Source organism: Bubalus bubalis, chromosome 2, assembly GCF_019923935.1.
Source record: "Bubalus bubalis isolate 160015118507 breed Murrah chromosome 2, NDDB_SH_1, whole genome shotgun sequence".
Lineage (NCBI taxonomy): Eukaryota > Metazoa > Chordata > Mammalia > Artiodactyla > Bovidae > Bubalus > Bubalus bubalis.
The window spans coordinates 108,945,457-108,968,838 of record NC_059158.1 but is presented as its reverse complement, the minus strand read 5'-3'; the positions used below and the strand labels follow the sequence as shown (position 1 = coordinate 108,968,838).

The window sequence follows — 23,382 nt, the reverse complement described above, 5'->3', positions numbered from 1 at the left end:
GACATCAAAGCCAGTGTGTGAGAATATCTGCGTGTATGTTTGTGTACATATATGTTTGCATGTTGTTGTTTTTATGTGTTTATATAGATTTCCACAAACATATCATTGTCTCTTGTAGACTGTGGGAATGGATATTACTCCTGTTTGAAATCTCACTGTCCAGTTATTTCCTATCTAACTTTTGACATTATTCATTGAAAAATGAATATATCAAATCAATCAAGTCATTCTAAAGTTAGACTCTGTGTATTGTTTTTTAAGTATCTCCATAGAAAACCTTATTTCAAACTTCTAAATTTTATTCTAAACTATATATTCACAGTTTATTCTGTGTAGAAAAATCATTTCTCACTTATTAATTTGTATATTACTCTCCTAAATAAGATGCATTTGGTTTTCACAATTGGCATTACATTTTGAAAATCTAGAACAGTTATGTTATTTGTTCTCCAAAACAGTTCAGCATAAATAAGCTAGAAATCACCTTCTATCAGGAGGGTCATAATTTATGTATTTAAACTGCAAAAGAAACTACAGCTGAAAAATTAACTTGGAATGAATAAATGACTAAAGTATCAGAATTGCATTTCTTAAGTTCACCAATATAAAAACCCTGTGCTAAAGGGGCAGACTATCCGTCAGAGAATGAACACATTCTAAGCATAGAATTTATCAAATAGACCATCTTTAGAAACAATTTTTCTTTTGGTTTTTGATCACTTTGGATACAAAAAATGATGGGATTCACTATAAACTATTTTTTTCAGAATAAATTACAGCCAGTTAAGTGCAATATCTACAAGAGAAAAGTTTAGCCAGAGAACGTATTTCATTTATTCTTCTTTTTCTAGACTAGATACATGCATCTTATGGCATGAAGTATATGTCCCAGGGCCTTTTGATATTAGCCTTTCAATATGGGTCTTTTTGATAAAATAAAAAACTACATGTTTTTCTGAATAAAACTGCTTCTGAATATTTTCAATTATCTTTATCTTTGCTAGAGAGGTTAATTTTCTGGATATACTAAGTTAGCAGTAGATTTAGTAGTAGTGTTGAAAAATAAACCATTTTTTGGCTCTTTCTATTGTTGGTTTTCTCATATTCAAAATACACAGAAAAATAATTTTTGTGTTCTGTTAGTCAGTAGTCATCTCACAAAGAAGTGCTTGAATCTCTTCTTTTCTTACAAGTAACAGTTCAAGAGAATCTATTTGAATAATGACTCTAAACTACATTAAATCATTTAACATTGAGAGAGCCATTGTTAAATAAACTAATGATAATTGGAATGGGGCATAAGTTGAAAAAACTGGTTAGCTATATTTTGCTCACCCAGCAGTATTTTAATTATCTTATATTTTAATCTTTTAAGTAAAACTACATGAAAATTTGAAACTGTAAATAGTAATATTCATAGAGAGGAAGAAGATTTTCTATCTGTTTGAAGATATGAAGATGGGAGAGGATAAAGAAAAGTTAACAATATATATATTTTTTATATTTCCTTCATTACATTTACCAATTTTCCCTATTAGGGATTTGGAAACTGTGGCATTTTGCATATTATAGTTCATTTATAATAGCCATAACATACATTGAGTGTTGAACTTCTTCATATGTCATCATAAAAATGGAAAGAAATATTCCTAGATGAAAAGTGCAAGCTGATCTCAATCTCAAGATACAACAAAATAAGCATATAATCAAAATAAACCAAAATAACACATAATCACCAATGACATCAAAAAGGCCACAAATAAAACACATTTACATAAATGAAGATGGCCCAGTTTATGCAAAACCACACAAGTTTCTAAATGAACCTTTTCCCCTTAGTAATGAGTTTTTAAAACTACATAGGCACTTCCTTAATAACAAATTTCTGTAACTATAATTCATGCATCATCGACATTAAAGAATTAAAGTCAAAACTTGGTAATGCTATGATTTTGATGATGAGGGGCCTTTTTTTGTTTTTGTTTTTTTTGACTCAGTTGACTGAGTCATTTAATAGTGGAAGAAAAAACAGAGTCCTAAATTGGCAGTTTTTAACAAGAGCAATATTGTTACCCAGAAGACATTTGGCTTTGTCTGCAGACATTTTGATTGCTGCAAATTTGGGTGATGCTAGTTAGTAGTGACGACTGTATAGGAGACAGAGATACTGGTAAATATTTCACTCCATGAAGAACAACAAAGGACTGCTGCTGGTGGTGGTATTTGGCTCAAAATGTCAAAGGATTTAAAATCTCTGCTTTGGATGGAAAGACATTCAGGTGGGAAGACTAATTTACCAGGAGGCATTCATTTTTAGACAAACTGTCCCATTGACACTTAAAGGGATATTTCAGGAAGTATTTTGTTACTGTAGAGAATTATATCCCTGACTTTCTAGCATCCAGGAGCCAGACATCCTGGAATGTAAAGTCAAGTGGGCCTTAGGAAGCATCACTACAAAGCTAGTGTAGGTGATGGAATTCCAGTTGAGCTATTTCAAATCCTAAAAGATGATGCTGTGAAAGTGTTACACTCAACATGCCAGCAAATGTGGAAAACTCAGCAGTGGCTACAGGACTGGAAAAGGTCCGTTTTCATTCCAGTCCCAAAGAAAGGCAATGCCAAAGAATGTTCAAACTACCACAACAATTGCACTCATCTCACAAGCTAGCAAAGGAGTGCTCAAAATTCTCCTAGCCAGGCTTCAACAGTACGTGAACCATGAACTTCCAAATATTCAAGCTGGATTTAGAAAAGGCAGAGGAACCAGACAAAGATCAAATTGCCAGCATTCGTTGGATCATCGAAAAAGTGAGAGAGTTTCCAGAAAAACATCTACTTCCTCTTTCTTGACTATGCCAAAGCCTTTGACTGCGTGGATCACAACAAACTGTGGAAAATTCTTAAAGAGATGGGAATATCAGACCACCTGACCTGTGTCCTGAGAAATCTATATGCAGGTCAAGAAACAATAGTTAGAGCTGGACACGGGACAACAGACTGGTTCCAAATCGGGAAAGGAGTTCATCAAGGCTGTATATTGTCACCCTGCTGCTTTAACTTATATACAGAGTACATCATGAGAAAAGCTGGGCTGGATGAAGCACAAGCTGGAATCAAGATTGCTGGGAGAAATATCAATAACCTCTGATATGCAGATGACACCACCATTATGGCTGAAAGCGAAGAACTAAAGAGCCTTTTGATGAAAGTGAAAGAAGAGAGTCAAAAAGTTGGCTTAAAACTCAACATTCAAAAATCGAAGATCATGGCATCCAGTACCAACACTTCATGACAAATAGATGGGATAACAATGGAAACAGTGAGAGACTTTATTTTTTGGGCTCCAAAACCATTGCAGATGGTGACTTCAGCCATGAAATTAAAAGATGCTTGCTCCATGGAAGAAAAGCTATGATTAACCTTGACAGCATATTAAAAAGCAGAGACATTACTTTGCCAACAAAGGTCATCTAATCAAAGCTATGGTTTTTACAGTAGTCATGTACAGATGTGAGAGTTGGGCCGTAAAGAAAGCTGAGCGCCAAAGAATTGATGTTTTTGAAATGTGATATTGGAAAAGACTCTTGAGAGTCTCTTGGACTGCAAGGAGATCCACCCAGTCCATCCTAAAGGAAATCAGTCCTGAATATTCACAGGAAGGACTAATGCTGAAGCTAAAGCTCCAATACTTTGGCCACTTGATGCAAAGAACTGACTCATTGGAAAAGTTACTGATGCTGGGAACGATTGAAGGCAGGAGGAGAAGGGGACAGCAGAGGATAAGATGGTTGGATAGCATCACCAACTCGATGGACATGAGTTTGAATAATCTCCGGGTGTCGGTGAAGGATAGGGAAGCCTGGTGTGCTGCAGTCCATGGGGTCACAAAGAGTCAGACATGACTGAGCGACTGACCTGAACTGAACTTCTAGCATTTACATGAGTTTTTGAAATAGAAATAGATATATAATAGATAATTGAAATAGAAAGAGCTAAAGTTATAGAAAAAAACTTCGGGTTGTTGCCAATATCTTTGTAAAGATCGAATGCAAAGTAATGGCAACTAGAAATACTGTGGCCTTCACAATGGACTTGCTTGAACCAGCCTGGGATGGCGAAACACACTGCAAAATAAGGGCTATGAGAATGTAGGTGGGATCTAAGGGTTAAAAAGCACATCCTGAGCTCTCTTGATATAGCTTTAATTAGTGTGCTAGACAGAAAATAGGTCATAGATGCCAGGTATAAGTTGGTGTGTTGTATATCGCATAGGATTTGCTAGATAGTTAATACTAATGTTAGTTGTATTGAAGTCATTCCAATATGTGGGTTCTTCTCTTTCAAATAATAATTTCATTTGCAGTCATAAAGCTCTTATATCTGAAGATCCCATCAGATAATGAAGCTCAATGATAGCTCTAGTCAATCAGACCCTCCTACACTGTCATCTCTAGTCAAATACTCCAAGTAGCTACACTAGTAATCATTCCATTTAGAAAATAATGTCTACACAGCATCTAGTGGAACTGAAGTTTCCTATAAAGTACCTATTTTGAGAATGAGAAACAGGAAGAACTTGGGCTTATTTCAATACAATTGTCACACTACTGTGTATATAACCAATCTTTCTACTGCAGCATGGAGTCTCTGACAAGCCATGTGTAACAGGGAAAAGGAAAAAGTAAGGGACATGTTTCCACTTCATAAGAGAATGTTTCCACTTCAGTAAGAGAAATGCCTTCTCTGTTGTGATTTGAAAAACGATGCAATGAAATCAGTCCTACCCCAGAGAGTATGTTCTAAAGATACAACAAAAATTACATCTCATGTTGACTAAAATAGCTTCCTAAGAAAATTAAACTCTGTAAAGACAAGAATTTTCTTTTTAAAAACTACCCAACACAAGCACTTAAATATGTAGAATTTCATTTAAATAAGTCAGTCAACAATTTTTTATAAAGTATTTAACACTTCATTGTAGAAACATAGGCAAAATGACTATTATAACCAAAATGAAAAATACTGTTCAATTTAAAAAATGTACTGAAACAAGAACCTGGAAAAATTTATGATATGCATAACATCGTTCAAGCAAAATTGCACTAGTATTACATAAATCAATAGTTTATAAAGGCCTCAATATGGCAAAGTTTAGAAATAGGTAGTATGCATGCACATAGTACAACAAAAAGTCTCTTTATAAAACAGCAGTTTTTTTTTTTTTTAATGCTTGTACAAAGGGATAAAGAACAACCACAAACATATTTCATCTGTTAATACATTATGACAGCTAAAAGTCAGTCATGTCTATCAGAGGAACAAAAAGCCCTCCATACCTTGTGAATAAATCTTTTGTGCCTTTAAAGATATTTGTATAAAAATGCTATACTTTTTTTTTTATACAACTTAAATAAATCGTACTTGTTTCCATCGAAATTTGAAAACAGACAAGTGAATGGGGTCCATGTGTTTTGCATAACCAGAGAAATCAGAGTACCAGAGTAACTGGTCAGCATGTATACTCTCCACCTTTGATAATGGGCAGATGATTGTTCTTTCATAACTTGGAAAGTCCTTTAAGAACATATTTTGGATAGGGCAGATCATAGACTAGTCATATTGTATATGGAAAATACCTACTGATTACTTTACACCATAACGGCTGCCTTGCTTATTCCTTTTGACCTCACAAATAGAATGCATTCACATAATTGAAATTGTGTCACCAATTTGTGTGCTTATATTGTATTCTTTAGTGTTCTGTGTGTTAAAGGGTTGGGTCAATCCTCCACAAAATGCATGTGACTGGGAGGAAATTCCTAAGACATGAGTGCTTGATGCCCTGTTGTGTTCTAGGCTGGTTATTGACCTCAGGACCAAGGGAAAACAAAATGTCTTATCCCATAGCAAGTGTGATCTTTCCACTTTCAATTGTATTTTTCCTATGTTATATACCTAAATATAACTATTTTTATAGGGTGTATACTTTTAGTATATCACAATAGAGTCCACTAAATTTTGGAAAATGTAGTCATATGTGTTCATGCAAATTATTAGTTTTATAAATTCTTAAAGTTTTTTTTTTTTTTCTCAAAATTCTCATCTATCACTTGGCAACCTAAGACTAATTTCAAAGCTGGTGATGTGGAACTTGTGAGAGCTATATATTTTCAGCAGTCTGAATCAGTCTTAAAGGGCAGAAAGAAGAGAGTTGACTATTCAATCGCTCTTCCGTAAACTGAAACAGAAAATTAACTGATATTGTATTACAGCTTTCAGACCATATAATGAAAATGTGCAGAGATTCTCTTTGTTGATTAAGTAGAACCAAAGAAGTTCATATAAAATAGATTGCTCATATTCACACTACAAAGGAATATGTTGTTTTTAATTGTAACAAATTCAAAGGTGTGTCATCAGCAGCATTGTTGTAAATTGTACTGTAGTGCAGTTCTTTTTCATAAAAATACCATACAAATGGTCAATCAAGAGTCATCAGCAAAAAATAAAACCCAGAAAACTCAGAAAACAATTGACCAGAAAAAAGATAAAGGAAGAGGTAATGCTGATGCCAAAACAAGTAGAATACTGTTGGAACATACAAAAGTAATCCTTATATTTTATACATTTGTACAGCATATAAAAGGTATCTCCGATTATGCCACCGTTTCTCTGATTCCAATTTCTATTTTCTTTGGAAGCAGTTCTTTCCTTTCATCGACACTTCCTAAGGAGTTTCGACAGTTTTGCCCATCCATATACAATTTCGCATATACCGGATTGGAGTAATTTGTTGGCTGAAGAAAGAAAATAAATATGTTTTTATTGTCTGTTTTGACTACCTTAATTTATCTTCAATGATATGTTTTAATGTTAACATGTATATGCATTGCACTTAACTTACTAAATAATAATTATATAAATGTAATTTAAATTCTGTTTATATGCTTTCATCAACTTTATTATGTATTAGATAAAAACATAATTGTATGTTTCTCAGGTAACTTGTGAACCTAAGGGGAGCTCTGACATACTGAAAGCCTAAAGAAATCTTCATTAAAGGTATATTGACTACAACTTTATACAAAAGCAGGAAACATTAAACCAAATTGTCTTATTAACTTAACCCAAGATTGTTACATAGTTGCATTTTAAAATTTTGTCTTTATAGAACAGAATGCTAAATCTTTATCATAATAAAGAAATATTACATTTTTTGATCCATGCAAATAAGACAAACATGATAAAAAATGAGAATGAAAAACAGCTGATGAGAGAGAGGTACAAGGGTGAGAACATTCAATCCTAAGAATCTTAATATTGTCTTTAATCCCTCTCCTGTCTAATATGAACCACGCAATTTTAGATAGGACTTCCCTGGTGGTTTAATGGTAAGGAATCTGCCTGCAATGCAGGAGATGTGGGTTTGATTTATGGGTCAGGAAGATCACTCAGAGAAGGGAATGGCAACCCACTCCAATTTTCTTGCCTGGGAAATCCCATAGACAGAGGAGTCTTGCGGTCTGCAGTCCATGGGGACGCAAAAGAATTCGACATGGCTTAGTGACTAAACAACAACAAACTTTAGACAAAGCCCTTTTCTCTAGAAACCAGTTACATAAAAAGTTTTTAAGAATGGTTTCATACACCATTTATAATGTCTCCATATGATGCCACATTTTATAGTGCATTTGTATTTAAAAGGACACCAAATTTGCAGATATTAAACAAAGCATCTTAATAGAAAATAAAGCCAAACATAAATTTAAATGTAAACTCTTCAGTTTACATTTCTGGCTAGAGATTTCTATTCTAAGAATAGCAAATGCTCATGTTTATTGTTATGGAGATTTAACATTTTCAAATTTTGGAGAAGAGATATTTCTACTGAATAGCTTGCCTAAAATGATAACATTTTTCCGCATGTAATCTTGCATAAGCAGGACACATAAACTCCCAAGTTTAGTGCAGTTTTGAAACCTTTTGTTAATTAAAAATCATTAACGATAAGTCCCTAAGTCTAGTAATCATTTTTGATTGTGAGGCATTCTGTGATGGAATGGATATGGAGTAATGAATTTTCTCTCACCCCAGCAGTTAGTGGTCCTTTCAAATCAGAGTTTAGGTAGATGGGCGGCGCTGTGTGTGGAAGCTTGAAAACACTGGACCCTCCCCCTATGTACCTGGCCTGTGTGTAAACAGAGAATTTTAGTTTCTGATCTAATATCATGGAACTATTTTCATTGACACAAACTCATGTTAAGTCATAAAAATAACATAAGCTATGTTCTTCAGCCCTGGGGCATCAACAGTATATTTATGGTAGATTCAATAATTTATGAAACATCTATTAATATTATATCCATGCTTTACAGTAGACATTTCTCTTAGTCTAGCTTACTTATAGACATAACATGTACCTAGAAACCTACACCCATTTCCATTTATTTAACTTCATTCTCCCTCCTCAAAAAGCATATATTTGCTAACAGCCCTGTGAAAAATAAATCAGCCTCCCTCACCTAAGTTTTCTTTTTGAAAAGTTCTGATAGGAGCCCATTCCAGACACTCAAATATCTGACTGGCTCTAATTAAAGGTGCATGACTTCTGTATTTTTAGAAAATACAAATGAAATTTAAAATGTGAGATATAAAAATTAATTATTTTTTTTTGAGAAATCTGACTTTCTAGTTTAAAGAAAATTAATTAGAAATCAGATTGACTCACTAAACTCCATGCAAGAACAATGGTTTTAGAGTTTTGGGGGTCTAAGGGCAGAAAAAGTCAATCTGGTACACTCATAATTCATCACAGAATACTTATTGGTGGCCAAAAAGGAAATAAGAAAGCTAGATTAAAAGTTGAAGGATTTTAATGAACATACATATTTTTAAAAATCTATCAACTCTTAACAATGAATCATCATAAAGTTTGAGACATGGACAAAGATCTAAGGAAAAAGATTTTAAACATAAAATCAGGTCAATATCGTCTCTTTATTTCCCCACAAATTCTCACTTAGAAGATATTAAAAACAATCTAAGTAAGGACTGAGATGAGTTTGTGTATAAAATCAATAGATACCAGTTCCTCTTTTCTGAGCTTTTCAAAGTATTCTGTGAATGTTTCTATAGATAAAACTTTTTTTTAAAAAATAAAATGTATTAATTATTTCAATTCATTTGTAAGGTACCACTGAGGGAGAAATTTATCCATTTTTGAAAATAACAGATACATTCTACAAAAGTCTTTACATGTCATGAAGTTTGTACTTGATTACATCATGAATATATCAAACAACTGTAACAAATGGAAAATCTATGAAAAACATTTCATCATTAAGGTTGCTTTGGTGTGGTCATCCACTTTTCAAAATTGTCTATACCTGTAAACATATTTTCTACAGTTACTTCTTAGGTAATAATTCATATTTCTATTTCAAACATCAAGAGCCAACATCTAGAATAAATTCTAATAGAATCAGCCATCTAAGTCACATTTAATGAAATTTTGGTCAGTCAGTCAGAAAATTGGTAAATAAATATTTATTGAATGTCATTTCCTAATTATATTAAAAATATACTCAAGGGGCCCTGAAGCATACTTTTATCTTCCTAGAGTAAACATTAAAAAATAAATGGAATATTAAAAAGCTATTCCCTTTAAGTATCCAAAATTGGCTTAATTCTATCAGTAGAAATAAAATGATGGGAAAAATGAGAACTCTCCTGTTCATAGCAGTGTATGAGATATATCCTCATCAGCTCATATTATATTTACAGGTAATGTATTTTGTTCCTAAGAAAAAATTATTAGAATATGAGAAGTCTATTGATTAAGATGTCTTTCTCCTTTATAAAAAAATTATCAGACAACAATATGGACAGCATGTATAGTTTTTAGTTTCAATAGAAAACACTGAAACTTAGGTTATGAGGATTTATTTCATGGCAAAGTTCAAATGTAGGAGTTAGTAACTGAATTAATAATTTATAGTAACTGAAAATTATTTCTAATGAAGAAAATATTTACATCTTCTGATAGTATAACATTTTTTCTATAAATAATGATTGATTTCTTTTCATAGAAATGAATACTTCTTCAATTTCAGATCACCAGTTTTGGGCTTAGAAAGTCTGGCCATGTATTCAGAGTAGATTGAATATGAGACCTTTTCAATTTCTTTGGGAACAGCTGTTGCTATGAATACAGAGACATGTGGTTAATATAATTATTTAATATAAAGGTGCATTTTGGACATAACACCTTTGATATATCAGAATGTAAAGAACCACTTAATTAATGAATAAATAAGCTTAAAATATCATTCCATATTAGCAAACTGATGCTCTTAATTCATAGTAAAATATTCTATAATTATCATGCAAAATATTTGGATAATAAAGTGAAGTAAACCTTTGCAAGTTTACCTAGATGTTGTATCATTTATCTATTTTTTAATAAAAACTTTCAAATTGAGCATTCAGTACTAACAGAAATTTTAAAAAAAGACTGTGGGTTTTTAGGATATAAATATCACAGATAAGTCTCAAACCAATAAGTAAAATATTATAGCAGGTAGAAAAATATTGTTTAAAAGTGATATGATTATAAACAAATCCAAGGACATAGCTTAGTGGACTCTTCAGTGAAACATTACTGGAAATGAAGTACTTATTTTGGCAATGAAATGCTGTACTCTTTTTTTTTTAAGTAAATTAAAAAAATAAATTTTAATAAAATTTAATTTCACCAGGCTTATATTTAGATGTGCCAGCACCTCAGCACATTTGACTAAGACATCTATGCTTATAAATTAAGTGAATATATATTTTATAAAATATGTTACATTAACTTCATGCTTCAGGTGAATGCAGTCCATAATTTTATTTTTTCTTTAGAAGAGACTATAACATTCAATAATTCCTAGTTCTTTACTCTAACTTCAGATGAAAGAAATAGTGATGAAAATCAGAACCATATTATAGAGAAATGACTCAATAATATTAGTGCTCACAGTCCATCATCTTAAAACTTTACCTTTGCTGGATCTACCATAAAGCCAGGATCTAAAAGACCTCCATCATTGTGATCATGGTCGACCTCATACATATTATAAGATGGATTGCCGATTTCTACATTTATTCCTCCATTAATAATAGGCTGTCTTCTTATAGTTTTTGTCCTAGAAAATGTGAACATCATATGAGTTGTCTAAATATCACAACATGGTGTATGAAACTACTGTATTTGCAGATTTAATGACATTTTAATAGAACTGGTGGAACACTCATACATAAAATACATTGAAAATAAATGACAGTCATTGATTCACAGAGGGATAAAAAATTCTTACTGTAATACATCATTCTCCCAAATTATTTAGATTTAACAATAAAAAATGCACTTGGAACATTCCTTGTAAATAGCTAATACTACATTAGTTGAAACTGAATATAATTAATTACCCTTTTACTTTCTACTTTTCCCCTTTTGTTCCTGAAAAACATTCATAAAAAACAGTTACAAAGAAATTTTGAAATTGTTTTCAATCCCCAAGTCATGGGGCTAAAATTCCTTTACATAATGCAAAAACTGACTTACAAACTCTAGGTTCCAGATAATCACCCAACAGACAACTCACTGCTTAAAGATCTTTTTAATTGTGCATTCATATAAATTGAAATAATGATACTTCCAGTAATATATAAAATCAACAAATGTATAATTTATGAATGAAATACACAATTTGTGACATATAATACATAATCATTATCATTCTATTGACATTGATAATCTAACACATTAATATTATAAGATGTTCTTAAGAGGTTTTTGCTATTTGAAGGAAAAACTAACAAAATGTAAAATTCTATTGAAAATGTAATATATCCCCTTGTAATTTTTGTTAGAATATATACAATAAATGTAACCTTTCTAGCAATATAATATAAGGGAAAGTTTGTTTGAATTATAATTACTTAAAATGAAAGAAGGATAAAATGGTTCAGAAAACAAAGAATTATGCAGTTGGAATAAGTAAATCACATTTTAAGAAGTTTTTAAAAAGCACTGTTTCTATAACTACTTATGTAATTTATTTACTGTTAGTCTAGAATACTGCCTCTTACCTTCTTTTTCTTTTACAAAGCACTAAACCAATTACCAAGGTGGTTATCAAAGTCACCAAGAGGACGAGAGGCACAATGATGGCTATGCTTCCTGGAAAAAGAAATGAATGAACAGATCAGCATACAAAATGAAGTCAAGATGGATGTAACAACGCTCTATTACATCAAATCATTTGACATTGACATAACAACAATAAAACTTAGGCCAAATGTCTATATTCCTAGTTCATCACTACATTACTGCAAAGTCATTTTTCCTATTAAATATTTGAACTACTGGAAACATTTCTTTAGATATCTTTTATTTATATGTTATAATTAAATACCTGAGGTTAGAAATACTGACTTCTTTGTCAGTCTGAGTCTTGTTCTCACCAGACATCTATTTGCAAAGATATAAATAAATAAACTCTGACTGAATACACATTTCTGCAATTTGCCTGGCTATATTTCCATCATTAGTTTTTTTTTTTTTTTTTCTCCTTTAAGTATAAATATCTGGCCATAAGTACATGTGGCAAGTTAGATGGCAGCCTGGGAAAGCAAAAGGGGCAACAGTGTCGGATTTGGATGGACATTGGAGAAGGAAATGGCAACCCACTCCAGTATTCTTGCCTGGAGAATCCCAGGGACGGCAGAGCCTGGTGGGCTGCCGTCTATGGGGTCGCACAGAGTGGGACACAACTGAAGCGACTTAGCAGCAGCAGCCTAAATAATAGTTTCACAACTTACCTGAATTGAAACGTTAGAAAAGTTATTTAAAATTTGAGGCTCATGCTCTTCACCCATAAAAATAGAGACATGAAGACCTACCACATATGGCTTTTAGCTTGATTCTACAAAGTAGGGGAACAAAGAGGATTCTTTTTTTCAAATTGTAGTTCCAGAACAGTTTCAACAAACCATATCTGGGGGCTTGGCTTATGTTGTAAATGTCTACTTTCCTTTTTTTCCCATACATTTATAAAAATGAGCTTAGGTTGTATCACTCATTTTCAAAATGGAATAAAAGTTCTATGGAATAGATTTTCAAAAGTGGTCATAGAAAGTGGGTCTTAGTTTTTTTGGCAAGAAAAGCAATCTTTTTTGATTTTTCCTAAAGAAGACAATACCTCTTTGCCGCTGATGTGATCCATAGTAAGGTACACCTAGGGTCATATGTCACTTAGGCAGGAAGAAAACGGAATGCAAGCATTGCCTAATAACAGGAGAGTATTAAGTAGCTCTATCAAGTACCCAATACGCACATTTCCAACAGACAAATATCTAGTCCCCATAAGATAAAGCCTTTGCTTATTTGGGAAAAGCATCTGACTGAAACTGCCAAGTGAGCTTAATCATTGTCTAAAATGAGAAACAAAGCAATACCCAAACTAGTTAAACTTTAATGTGAGGATCTTGAATGGTTCAGGAATAAAACATTAAGTTATTAAATATATGAATTGTCCTCTGCATATACATGTACAATACTGTGATAAAAAATTAATGGTGATATTCAACACAATAAACAGCTGCTTCAGTTCAGTTCAGTTCAGTTCAGTCTCTCAATCGTGGTCAACTCTTTGCAACCCCATGGACTGCAGCACGCCAAGCCTCCCTGTGCATCACCAACTCCCGGAGTTTACTCAAACTCATGTCCATTAAGTTAGTGATACCATCCAATCATCTGATCCTCTGTCATCCCTTTCTCCTCCCGCCTTCAATCTTTCCCAGCATATTTGAGATCATTTACTAAAATACCAAAAACTCTTTATTAAAGAAAGGACGTATATAAGATAATCTTTCAATTTGAAACTTCAAAAATAGCTTGTCTAAAATAATCAAATAACTAACTCTCTCCTTCATGTAAGGAAAAATATGGCTTTCTTTCTTTAGTCAGTTTCTGAAATGTAATACTCATTTTATTTTCTTTTTTTATGTAGAACCAGCACTATATAATTGAGTAAGGTTGATATTATATTACCTTCTTGGATTGGGGAAAATGAACTATATGCACGTGCAATTATTAGAATTTAATAGAAGTAGAGAATCTGGCACCTTGGATAGTAATTAACATTTGTTCACAAACTTTAAATACCAGTGAGCAGCTTGGTTTCTTCATAAATTGACTTAAACTAATTAATCATGACTTTATAAATATCCTCACTTCATCTTTTTTTTTTCTGCTAAAATTTGTGGTAAATTTGTAGGTTTAAAATACCAATAATGGTTTTAAGGTACATAAAGTTACTCTCTCCTCCAAGCAATTGCAAATTATTTAGATAACTAGATTTTACTTGTTCTACATAGTTTCTTTTATTCCTATTAGGTAGAAATGCTGTTAATTATGCATGCTAGAAAAAAAAATTAAAAGACCTTCATTTTTCTTTTCCCCATGACAGATGGCTTCCAGTCCTTTACATTACAAGCACTCTGTTTAACAGCCTACTGTTCTAATATGTTCATATAACCTATCAAGGTAACTGTGATAATCTTCAATATAGTGGATAAATAATGCAGGGTAGCAATTTGGCAAGTTTTTCTCTTTTTTTTTTTGTAAAATAGTTTATATGCATGGAAACAACTGGAAACTATATATATTTTTAGAATATAATATAGGTATTTATCAAAAGAAGTATTTTTTCCAAGCAGTATACATGGCAGTAAATATCATATTGTAACATATAACAATCAAGGTCTATTACAGGTGATTTTTTTTAAAAGTATATTGTTGGTGGACTGTTCTAAACAGATTTTTTTAAAAAGTACACTCTGTACTTACTGGGTGAAGAGGAAATCTCAACAATTTTCTTATAGAAAATGATTCATGTCTATGTATGGCAAAAACCACTACAATATTGTAAAGTAATTAGCCTCCAATTAAAATAAATAGATTAATTTAAAAAAGAAAACAGAGCCAGTCTTTCTTTGCAAAGTTGTTCTGAGGCCCCATTATGTAATGCTTTTCCATTTGAAAGAACTGTATTATCAAATTGCTATGCCAAGAAGAGACACCTTCCATGGGAGAGGAAGTACAGCATCACAATTGAGATAGCAGATTGTGTATCCAAGCTACCTCTGTTCAAATCTCATCTCACTAGCACATATGCTGGGGCCAATTTTTTATCTTTGTCTGAGTTTACACATTAATAAAATGAGTGTTATCATTAACATATACATCACAGTAATGTAAACAGAAGTGTGTCTACTATACAGAAAGTGCTCATACATGTTTACTGACTAATTCAAAATACATATTGCTGTATCACTCCATGCATAACTCTATTTTTCACTTTTCACAACCTATTGTAGAGAGTAGTTCATTTGTAATTTGGGGCCATAAGCTATCTATCTAGGTTTTGTAGATAGCACAGTGCCTAAGATATCATAGGGACTATCCATTTGGTTCTCAATTAGCAAATATATTTTTAAGTGTTGCTATGTCCCACACACGCAACACTTACTATACTTTGCAGTGGGGATAGAAATGTCCCTCCTCTCATGTTGTTTGATGTATACTGGAAGATGACAAACACATGGGTTTATTTAGCACAGTGATATGCACTAGCCTAGTGAAAGTATGCATTGTTCTGCAAACACAGAGGAGCCAACTAGATCTGGGATAGAAGAGGAGGGTTGGTATGTCTCTGAAACCTGATGGAAGTCCTCTTTATTCCCATGAAAGAGAATGCAGGTCGAGTGGAGGAGGAGATACTGAATTAATCTAGGGAGAGAAATGTGAAGACCTGGAGGAGAAAAAATTAAAGAACAGTCTGACTGGAGAGTAGAGTGGAGGGCGTTGGAGGGAGCTGTGACTGAAGAGAGGAGCAAAGGGATGTTAGGAAGGAATGTTCAAGCTGATAATGTTGAAGAAAATTTGGAAAGTAACATCTATTGAATAGATTGTTTAAGTCAATTTAGAAGGAAGGTTAAGAGTGACTCCTAAGTGTTGCTTGGGTAAATTTCTGTGGCCAGCTGTGTAGACAGGAAGGCAAAATAAGGTGCATTAAAATGGCTGGATGATTGGTGAAGGGAATGAGATTATTTTGGGAAACACTGAACATCAGGTTCCTGTAGAATATAGATATACAGATATAGACAGAGATGACATTGATATGTATATAGCAATTGTGCAGTGGTATACATGTCTCAAACTCAGGAGAGAAATCAGGATTGAAGACAGAAATTTGGGAGTAATTGGCAAAGAGTTGAAAACTGAGGTCAAAGAATTACGGATTGCCAAGCAGAGTGTATGGAGTAATAAATGAATTAACTAGAAGAGATCAAAAAGAAGTATCTCACAAACAAGACAGCTGTTTCAAGAGGTTAGGATGGAAACCAGAAGGCTTCATGAAGGTTAAAGAAAAGAATCTTTTATTTATTTGTTGAACTTATAGTAGAAAAATATAAGCATAAATTATACCATTACAATGACCTCTTTTGACTTGCTGCTATATATTCAGATCTCAAGTTTGTGTTTACGTATATGCATAAATGTGAGTGTATATGTGTATGTAAATATATAATAACTAGACTGCTATTTATTAACCATTTTGATAAAACATAATTTTAAAAATCATTAAAAAAAATCATGTTCCAAACTTATTTTATCCTTCCAGGGATTTCCAGGAGGATGCTTATCATTTGGTCTTTTATAACCATCCTCACTTAGCACCAGTCTCACTCTTGTCGCCTTTGTGCCAGGACACTGGTCTTCTTTCAGTCCCTCCAGGATTCTTATATCTGATACTCCTATTGTTTGAAATACCCTTAGTCTCTCCTCCCCTTTTTAATCATTCAAGTCAATTTAAATATCACCATCTCAGAGAAATCACTCTTTGTATCAGTTCTCTTCTGATATTCTCTATTTCTGTGCCTTTTTTACTTCCTTAATAGGTCTAATCAAGACTCACAATTATTTTCCAAAAGTTTACTTATTTCCTTGCCTTCTTTTTAATTAATCCTCCCCTGCTCTCTGCTCTCTAGCCCCTCTCAGCTTCATGAGAAGAGGCACTGTTTGTTTTATGCACTGATTCAGCTTTGGGATCTAGACATTACTTGACACTTAGTAGAGGCTCAATAAATACTTGCTTTGGGAGAATTAGGACAAATGCATTATTTTGTAGCATTTTTATCTCTATATCCGCAAGTTTATAATTCTCTGGTATAATACATATTTTTTGAAATATCATGGTTTAAAAGAGATAAAGTAGGAAAACAGAAGCTAAGTATAACTCCCTAACAGATATCACACATTCCTTGTCACTGCAATAAAATACAGCATCACTGTATTACTGCCCCACAAATGCTGTGGGTATGTTTATCCTCCTTAATCGTAGCAGATAAGAATAGCTTAATCCAAACGTTGAGTATCCACTCCTTTAAAACTTCAGGTAAGTTTAAAATAGGAGTATATAAAAATATTTAATCATCTTTAATTTAAAACTCTTCAAAATAAGAGTTTTCAGACTAACTTTTTCAAGTGGAACTTAAGCAAGGTTCTAGAATAATAGATCTGCTTAATTCCACAGGCTGATCTTTAGACACTTCAAACAGCAAGGGCCAGAAAACCTCAGTATGACTACTCAGAGTTGATTAAGAAAGTTGTTCATCAATTAGAAAGGTAAATCTCCGTGCCAGCTGATGCAAGTGAGGCTGACAGAGGCAGTATATTCCTGATGGCACCAAGGCCCAACGATTGTAGAATGCTTCACTGAGAGTAGAAGTGCAGATTTGAGGACATGTTCCTAAAACATCCATCCATAAAACAGATGACTTCTGCCCAGGTTCGGGGAACATTTGACAACAATTCAAAAACCACTGGAGCTTACCTGACAGAATAAAAATAGCCCTCCTACCTTAGGAAAAATTGGCTTAACTACCTTTCCTCTCTCTTCAGAGTTACTGAGGCAAGTTTCTCTCAGCACAAATGTCTGATGATAAGTACCTTTTAATAGAGTCATTATTTGGTCAACTTCGCTCAAACCTGAGATAATTTGACATTTGCATAGCTAATAGTCCTTTCAATGTGCCTTGATACCTCCATTAAATTTAATGACTTTAAATCAGTGATGGAAGAATGAGCATCAGAATCCTTGAAAAAGGGGTTACAACTACTTGACATGCCTCCTTCCATGTGATAGTCCCCATTTTAGAGCTGCTGCATGTAATTGGAGACATTTTTCTTATACGGGAGCTTGTTACTGATACAAGTGGTTGAAGACATCACCTTTCAACAAATACAACTGGCACACCCCTCAAGATCATCTTCCAGAACCCAAACTTTTCCCTTGTAGATGGACCTTATATATAAACTGAAAATTCAATTGATGTTCTACTCTGTTTCCTTTCAGAGTTTTATCAATATTTAAAATTGTTTTACCTCTCTAAAAGAATATTTTTTATTATCTTACATAATTGAGAAATTACCATAAAAGGCTAAAATACTATATCTTCATTAATTATCAGTTTATTACCTCAGTATATTCTATAGCTTGGTACATCAAATGCATTTCTTTTCATTAAAAAATGCTTTTGATGATGATTGAGTCTTATAACTAGTTCACAAAATCATATACATTGGTATTTCCCAAGAATTATTAGTAATAATGTTAGTATGATCCTGGAAGAGAGATAGATAAGAGTATTTTTTTTCTTTTCTTTTCTTTTGAAATACTAAATTAGGCAAGGTATTTTTTACACCTCTACTGTATTTTATGAACCCATTCATCAAATCCTGGTGCCCTATTCCTACAATCACATGTCCATATCTTTGCTAAGTTCTTCTCCCTTCCCTTTCTTAAGACAACACACAAATTCTAAGGTAATTAACCCCAAATGTTCCTTGACTGGAATCACTTACCTCACATATCCAAATTAAAGTACTCAGTTCTAAGGTTATTTGTTCTAGGCCTAACTGTCATTTTTCAAAGATAGTCATCCCTATTAGCCCGAGTTAATCTCTAAGTGGTGGAACTTTGGACAGTGTCATTGGGAGAATTTCAAGCAATGATAAATTATTTGGGGACAGGCACAACAGACAAGTAAATCAGCAAACACTGGGAACCTTAGTCTAAGGTACAAAATCATATACTGTTTTAAAAAAAATTATTCCTTAATCAGAGGAAAATTGATTTACAATGTTTTGTGGGTTTCTGCCATATAACCACAAAAATCATACACTTTTGATTTTGATAATATCTTTCCTTTTTCACAAATTCCATAGTATTTTATTTTCATATGCACAATACCAGCAGTGAATTACTAGAAAAAATTACTAAGTGTTCATAAATCAGAGGTATTGTTTTTTTCTCTTCAAGAATATATTTACTTACTTGATAGTTATTACAGATTTCTCAAAACTTTCTCACTCATTAGTACTAATATGTGTGAACTGAGAAATTTTTCTTTCAGAGTTTTATTTTGAAAATCTTTATAAAATCATTTAAAGATGTTGGAAGACACAGAATGCCTTCCAACACTCACACTGTCTTCCAATGTGTCTGTGGAGACACAAAATGTTGATATAGATGAATTTTCATATCAGAGACATGTCCTAAGGCTACAGCTACACACACAAAAAAACTTGCAAAATATTGAACTATATTTTACTATACTTCAAAACCAGTACTTTAAAGATTAAGGAAGCAGTAAATCAACTAGGATCCTTATTAAAAATTGCTTGTTAACATACTTTATCACTTTGAGACTAACTGGTTAAGTTTGTTTTTCCACAACACTTTGAAATGCACTTCAAGAATAATACATTTTAATTAAAACATGAAATTATTTTTTTCCCTGCAGCATTCTCACATCTATTGTGATATTTGCATCTTTTGCAGCTGACACATTTCCTAAGAAAAGCTCATGCTAGGTTTGCAGGTGTGTGTTCTGACAACTGCCAAAGTTTGAGATGAACCCTCAGAACCTGAAAGAGTACCTAATGATTGATCCTGTCACCAGGTAGGAGCTCAGTGCTTCATCTTTCAAAAATCACCTGGATTGAAGTGGGTCCTTGGCAAAATTCCATGAAGCAGGTTTTCCAAGACTCAATTCCCTCAGTTGATGGGTAAGAGGAAAGATGGGTGGTGTAAGAAGAAAATAAAGATTTCTATTCTATGTGGAACACCAAAGATATTAATCTGAGAAGCTTACTTGTGCTGATATGGTCAGACTTGCTGCTCTTTGGGGCTGGCCTCTCACACTGTGTGCCTGACCAGTTGGTGGAGCACCTGGAAAGATAATAACAACACAAAACAAATCAATGAGTAACAAAACTCACAAGTCTGCTAATGTGGTGACTTCAAGCAAAAGAAATGAAAGAGAAACCAACTATCATAGTTCATAAATACTTAATAGAGATTTCTGCTTATTTCTCACATATTGTCAGAATGCTGAGAGTAACTTCCATTGGACTTCACTTGTTAAAATTCTTTTTTTTTTAAGTTTAAATTCATTTTTCTTTATTCTATGTTAAACTTAAATTTGGCAGATTTTGTAACAAAACTGAAATTTTAATTAAGAATTGAGATTAATTTGAGAAATACTGAAAATTATGCTACTATAAAAATGGAGCTTGCCTGTCCAGCAAATCCTTGTTTATTAAATTTCTGTAATTTACTTTTGCTGGTTCTAACTCCAGAGTGGAACTAATTACCAAAGAGTAAGTGGTCATCTGTCTCATAGTTCAAACTGCAGAATTTTTACTCTTCTAAATCAGAGATAAGGAAATATAGTACTTTCCCATGTAAAATCATAATTCTATTACCATGAAATCAAGAGAATATGCTGAAATTTTCATTCAGAGAATTTGTCTTGCCCATACAGGAACCTTGACATTATGATGGGAAGTTTAACAGAGGATTAAAATAATAGATCTGATTAAAATTCTTCATTTAAACATAAATCATAACCATATAATTAGCTGATTGCATCAAAACGAATGCTGGAATGGTTTTAGCTATGTTTGAATAAGGTCTGCTGGCTAACACAGATGCCTCTGTGTATCTGTCAGAGGAAATCCATAGAGAAACCATTTAAATTGGCTTTGGTTCTTATTTAAAATGATTGTCAAATACCACCATATCAATAATAGTTGTACACAACAAAATAATATATTCCAGAGTCATTCCAAGTAGATCTCTTTGGGCATGGTGGCCAAACTAAATGACTGCAATTTCTAGGTCTCTGCCAATTCTGTCATAGCCAATTCAGATAGCTGAACCTGTTTCAGAACTAGGCTTCTATGATGCCACGTGAATTTTATGTGGTATTTGTGAAGACAGTATTGGGTGTCCTAACACACAGGCAAGAGCTCATAAAATCATTATACTGACAAACTCTATTTATAAAAAATTTTTTTTTCACAAAAGCATTATTTTGTTTCATAAAAGGAATTATTCAACATCAGCATAATTGACAATAAATGTTACTATTCAAGAATATAGTTATTTGATTAATTATATTACATATGGAACATGATTTAAATGAAAATTAATATCATTATAATTATTATTTTGTCATCTTTTCATGCATTATCCAAATGTTTTGTTCAGAACTTTTATAAAAATTAACATATTTCATATATATTATATTTATTATATACTATATTACAAATAAATAATTAAAATAGATAAATAAATTTAAGGCCAGTTCTGACTCTGTCTATATTATGAAGTGAGGTAATGAAATGAGCATATTTCAAATAAGTATAATCAAGTGAACAACCAATAAAATCATTGATTTAAAAAGTAATTCCTTTTCTTCCTTAGTTGTGTTTCTATGGATGAATGATTTAGAAAATCGTTCCAGTTTTTCAGTTTCTAACTCTTTATACAGTCCAAAGATAATTAGGCAGAGATGTTTAGGCAGATTTTGCAAACATGTTGCTAGAATGAATTCTAATCATTGCAAAATTTGTTTTTGTTTCATGTCATTTTACATTTGTCGAATCTTTCTGATTGACCACTGAAGATATTTTCCATGCTCCATTGAAAAAAATAATACTGATTATTTGGTAATTTTGTTATACAAGTGATGTATACAAAGATGTTTTGTGCAATCATGTTGAAATATTGATTAAAATATCAAAATTTGCTCCTTACATTACCTCTGCTGATTAAGAAACAGCAATTACAACAGCAATCTAAATCAGGGTTCAATTTAAATAAGAGAAATGATCTGAGGTACATTTTATGTTACTAGAGCTAAGAACCTCCAGGGCTCATCATTACACTGAGATGCTTAGAAGAAAGAAAATGGAATTGCTTAGGAACTGGAGTAAATGCTAATTGATCAGATGTTCAGATATGACATCATGTGTTTTATGTATTTTAGAAAATTATTAAAAATATGCCTTTAGAACTTCAAAAGGGAAGAAAAGGCTTTTTAAACAAGGAGGATAATAATGCTGTAATGTTTTATTCCAAATTTTGAAATTATTTAAGTAGTACAGCTGGTATTTGTTAACAATATTTGATTAATTTTCCATTTTATCCATAGCTTGGCACCCATTATTTATGTTAGATAAATTATATTGCTTGCTAGTGGTCATGATGCTCCTCTCTTCTGTTTTGAGGAAGTACACTTAGATTCTTAATTTTCAAGGAATATTTTCTTTGTTACATACTGGAAATAAGTCTCAAAGACTGTGCTGGAGAAATAATTAATTTCATCAATTCAGTTTCTCAAGCAACTGATGATCACCTGACAATTTCCCCTATACTCCTTATAAAATAATGTTTTATGGCCAAAGATAAAATATGTTCCATTCATCTACATTTGTTCCAGTCTTAAAAAATAATCTTTTTTGAGATATTAAATCAAATAGAAGTCATTATTCTTGTTGCCTACCTTGAAAAATTACGTTAGGCATTTGCTGCTCCACAAGTTCTTCCAATGACTGATTTAAGACCAAGTATTTTTACCATCTTTATAGAAATTCATAAATCTTATTTCTCTAAGTAGACTACAATAATCAAAGCCATTAATGGCAGATCATTTAAGAACTGAAATGTGTGTAGATCATCAAAATTTCCTGTTGAATTCCCACTGAAATATTTGCATAATCATGCTGACTATAATAATTTCTGGCATCTGTCTCTCTGTCATTTTCCTCAGGAAAAATCCATAGTCTGTGCCATAGTCATCTTTAACCTGTTCTATTGCAATACACTGTTTTTTGCTATTCATCTTTGGATAATAATCTTTGAGTTAGTCTTTCATGGCCCCCCAATAAATCATTTTTTTTTCTCTAGCACCATAAACATG

At 32.6% G+C, this 23,382-nt stretch overlaps 1 protein-coding gene across 1 annotated transcript in view; it reads right to left on the bottom strand.

Moving 5' to 3' along the window:
* Window positions 1-4,912: 4,912 nt before the first annotated feature.
* The window catches only part of LRP1B (LDL receptor related protein 1B), a 2,209,913-nt gene continuing 2,191,443 nt past the window's right edge, over window positions 4,913-23,382 (bottom strand). Inside the window, exons 87-91 of the mRNA XM_025261770.3 lie at window positions 20,269-20,345; window positions 12,136-12,226; window positions 11,045-11,189; window positions 8,093-8,191; window positions 4,913-6,800 (exon numbers count right to left, since the gene is read on the bottom strand). Coding sequence (XP_025117555.3) covers window positions 6,660-6,800; window positions 8,093-8,191; window positions 11,045-11,189; window positions 12,136-12,226; window positions 20,269-20,345 — 553 coding nt within the window. The 3' untranslated portion in view covers window positions 4,913-6,659. The remainder of the gene's footprint in view (window positions 6,801-8,092; window positions 8,192-11,044; window positions 11,190-12,135; window positions 12,227-20,268; window positions 20,346-23,382) is intronic.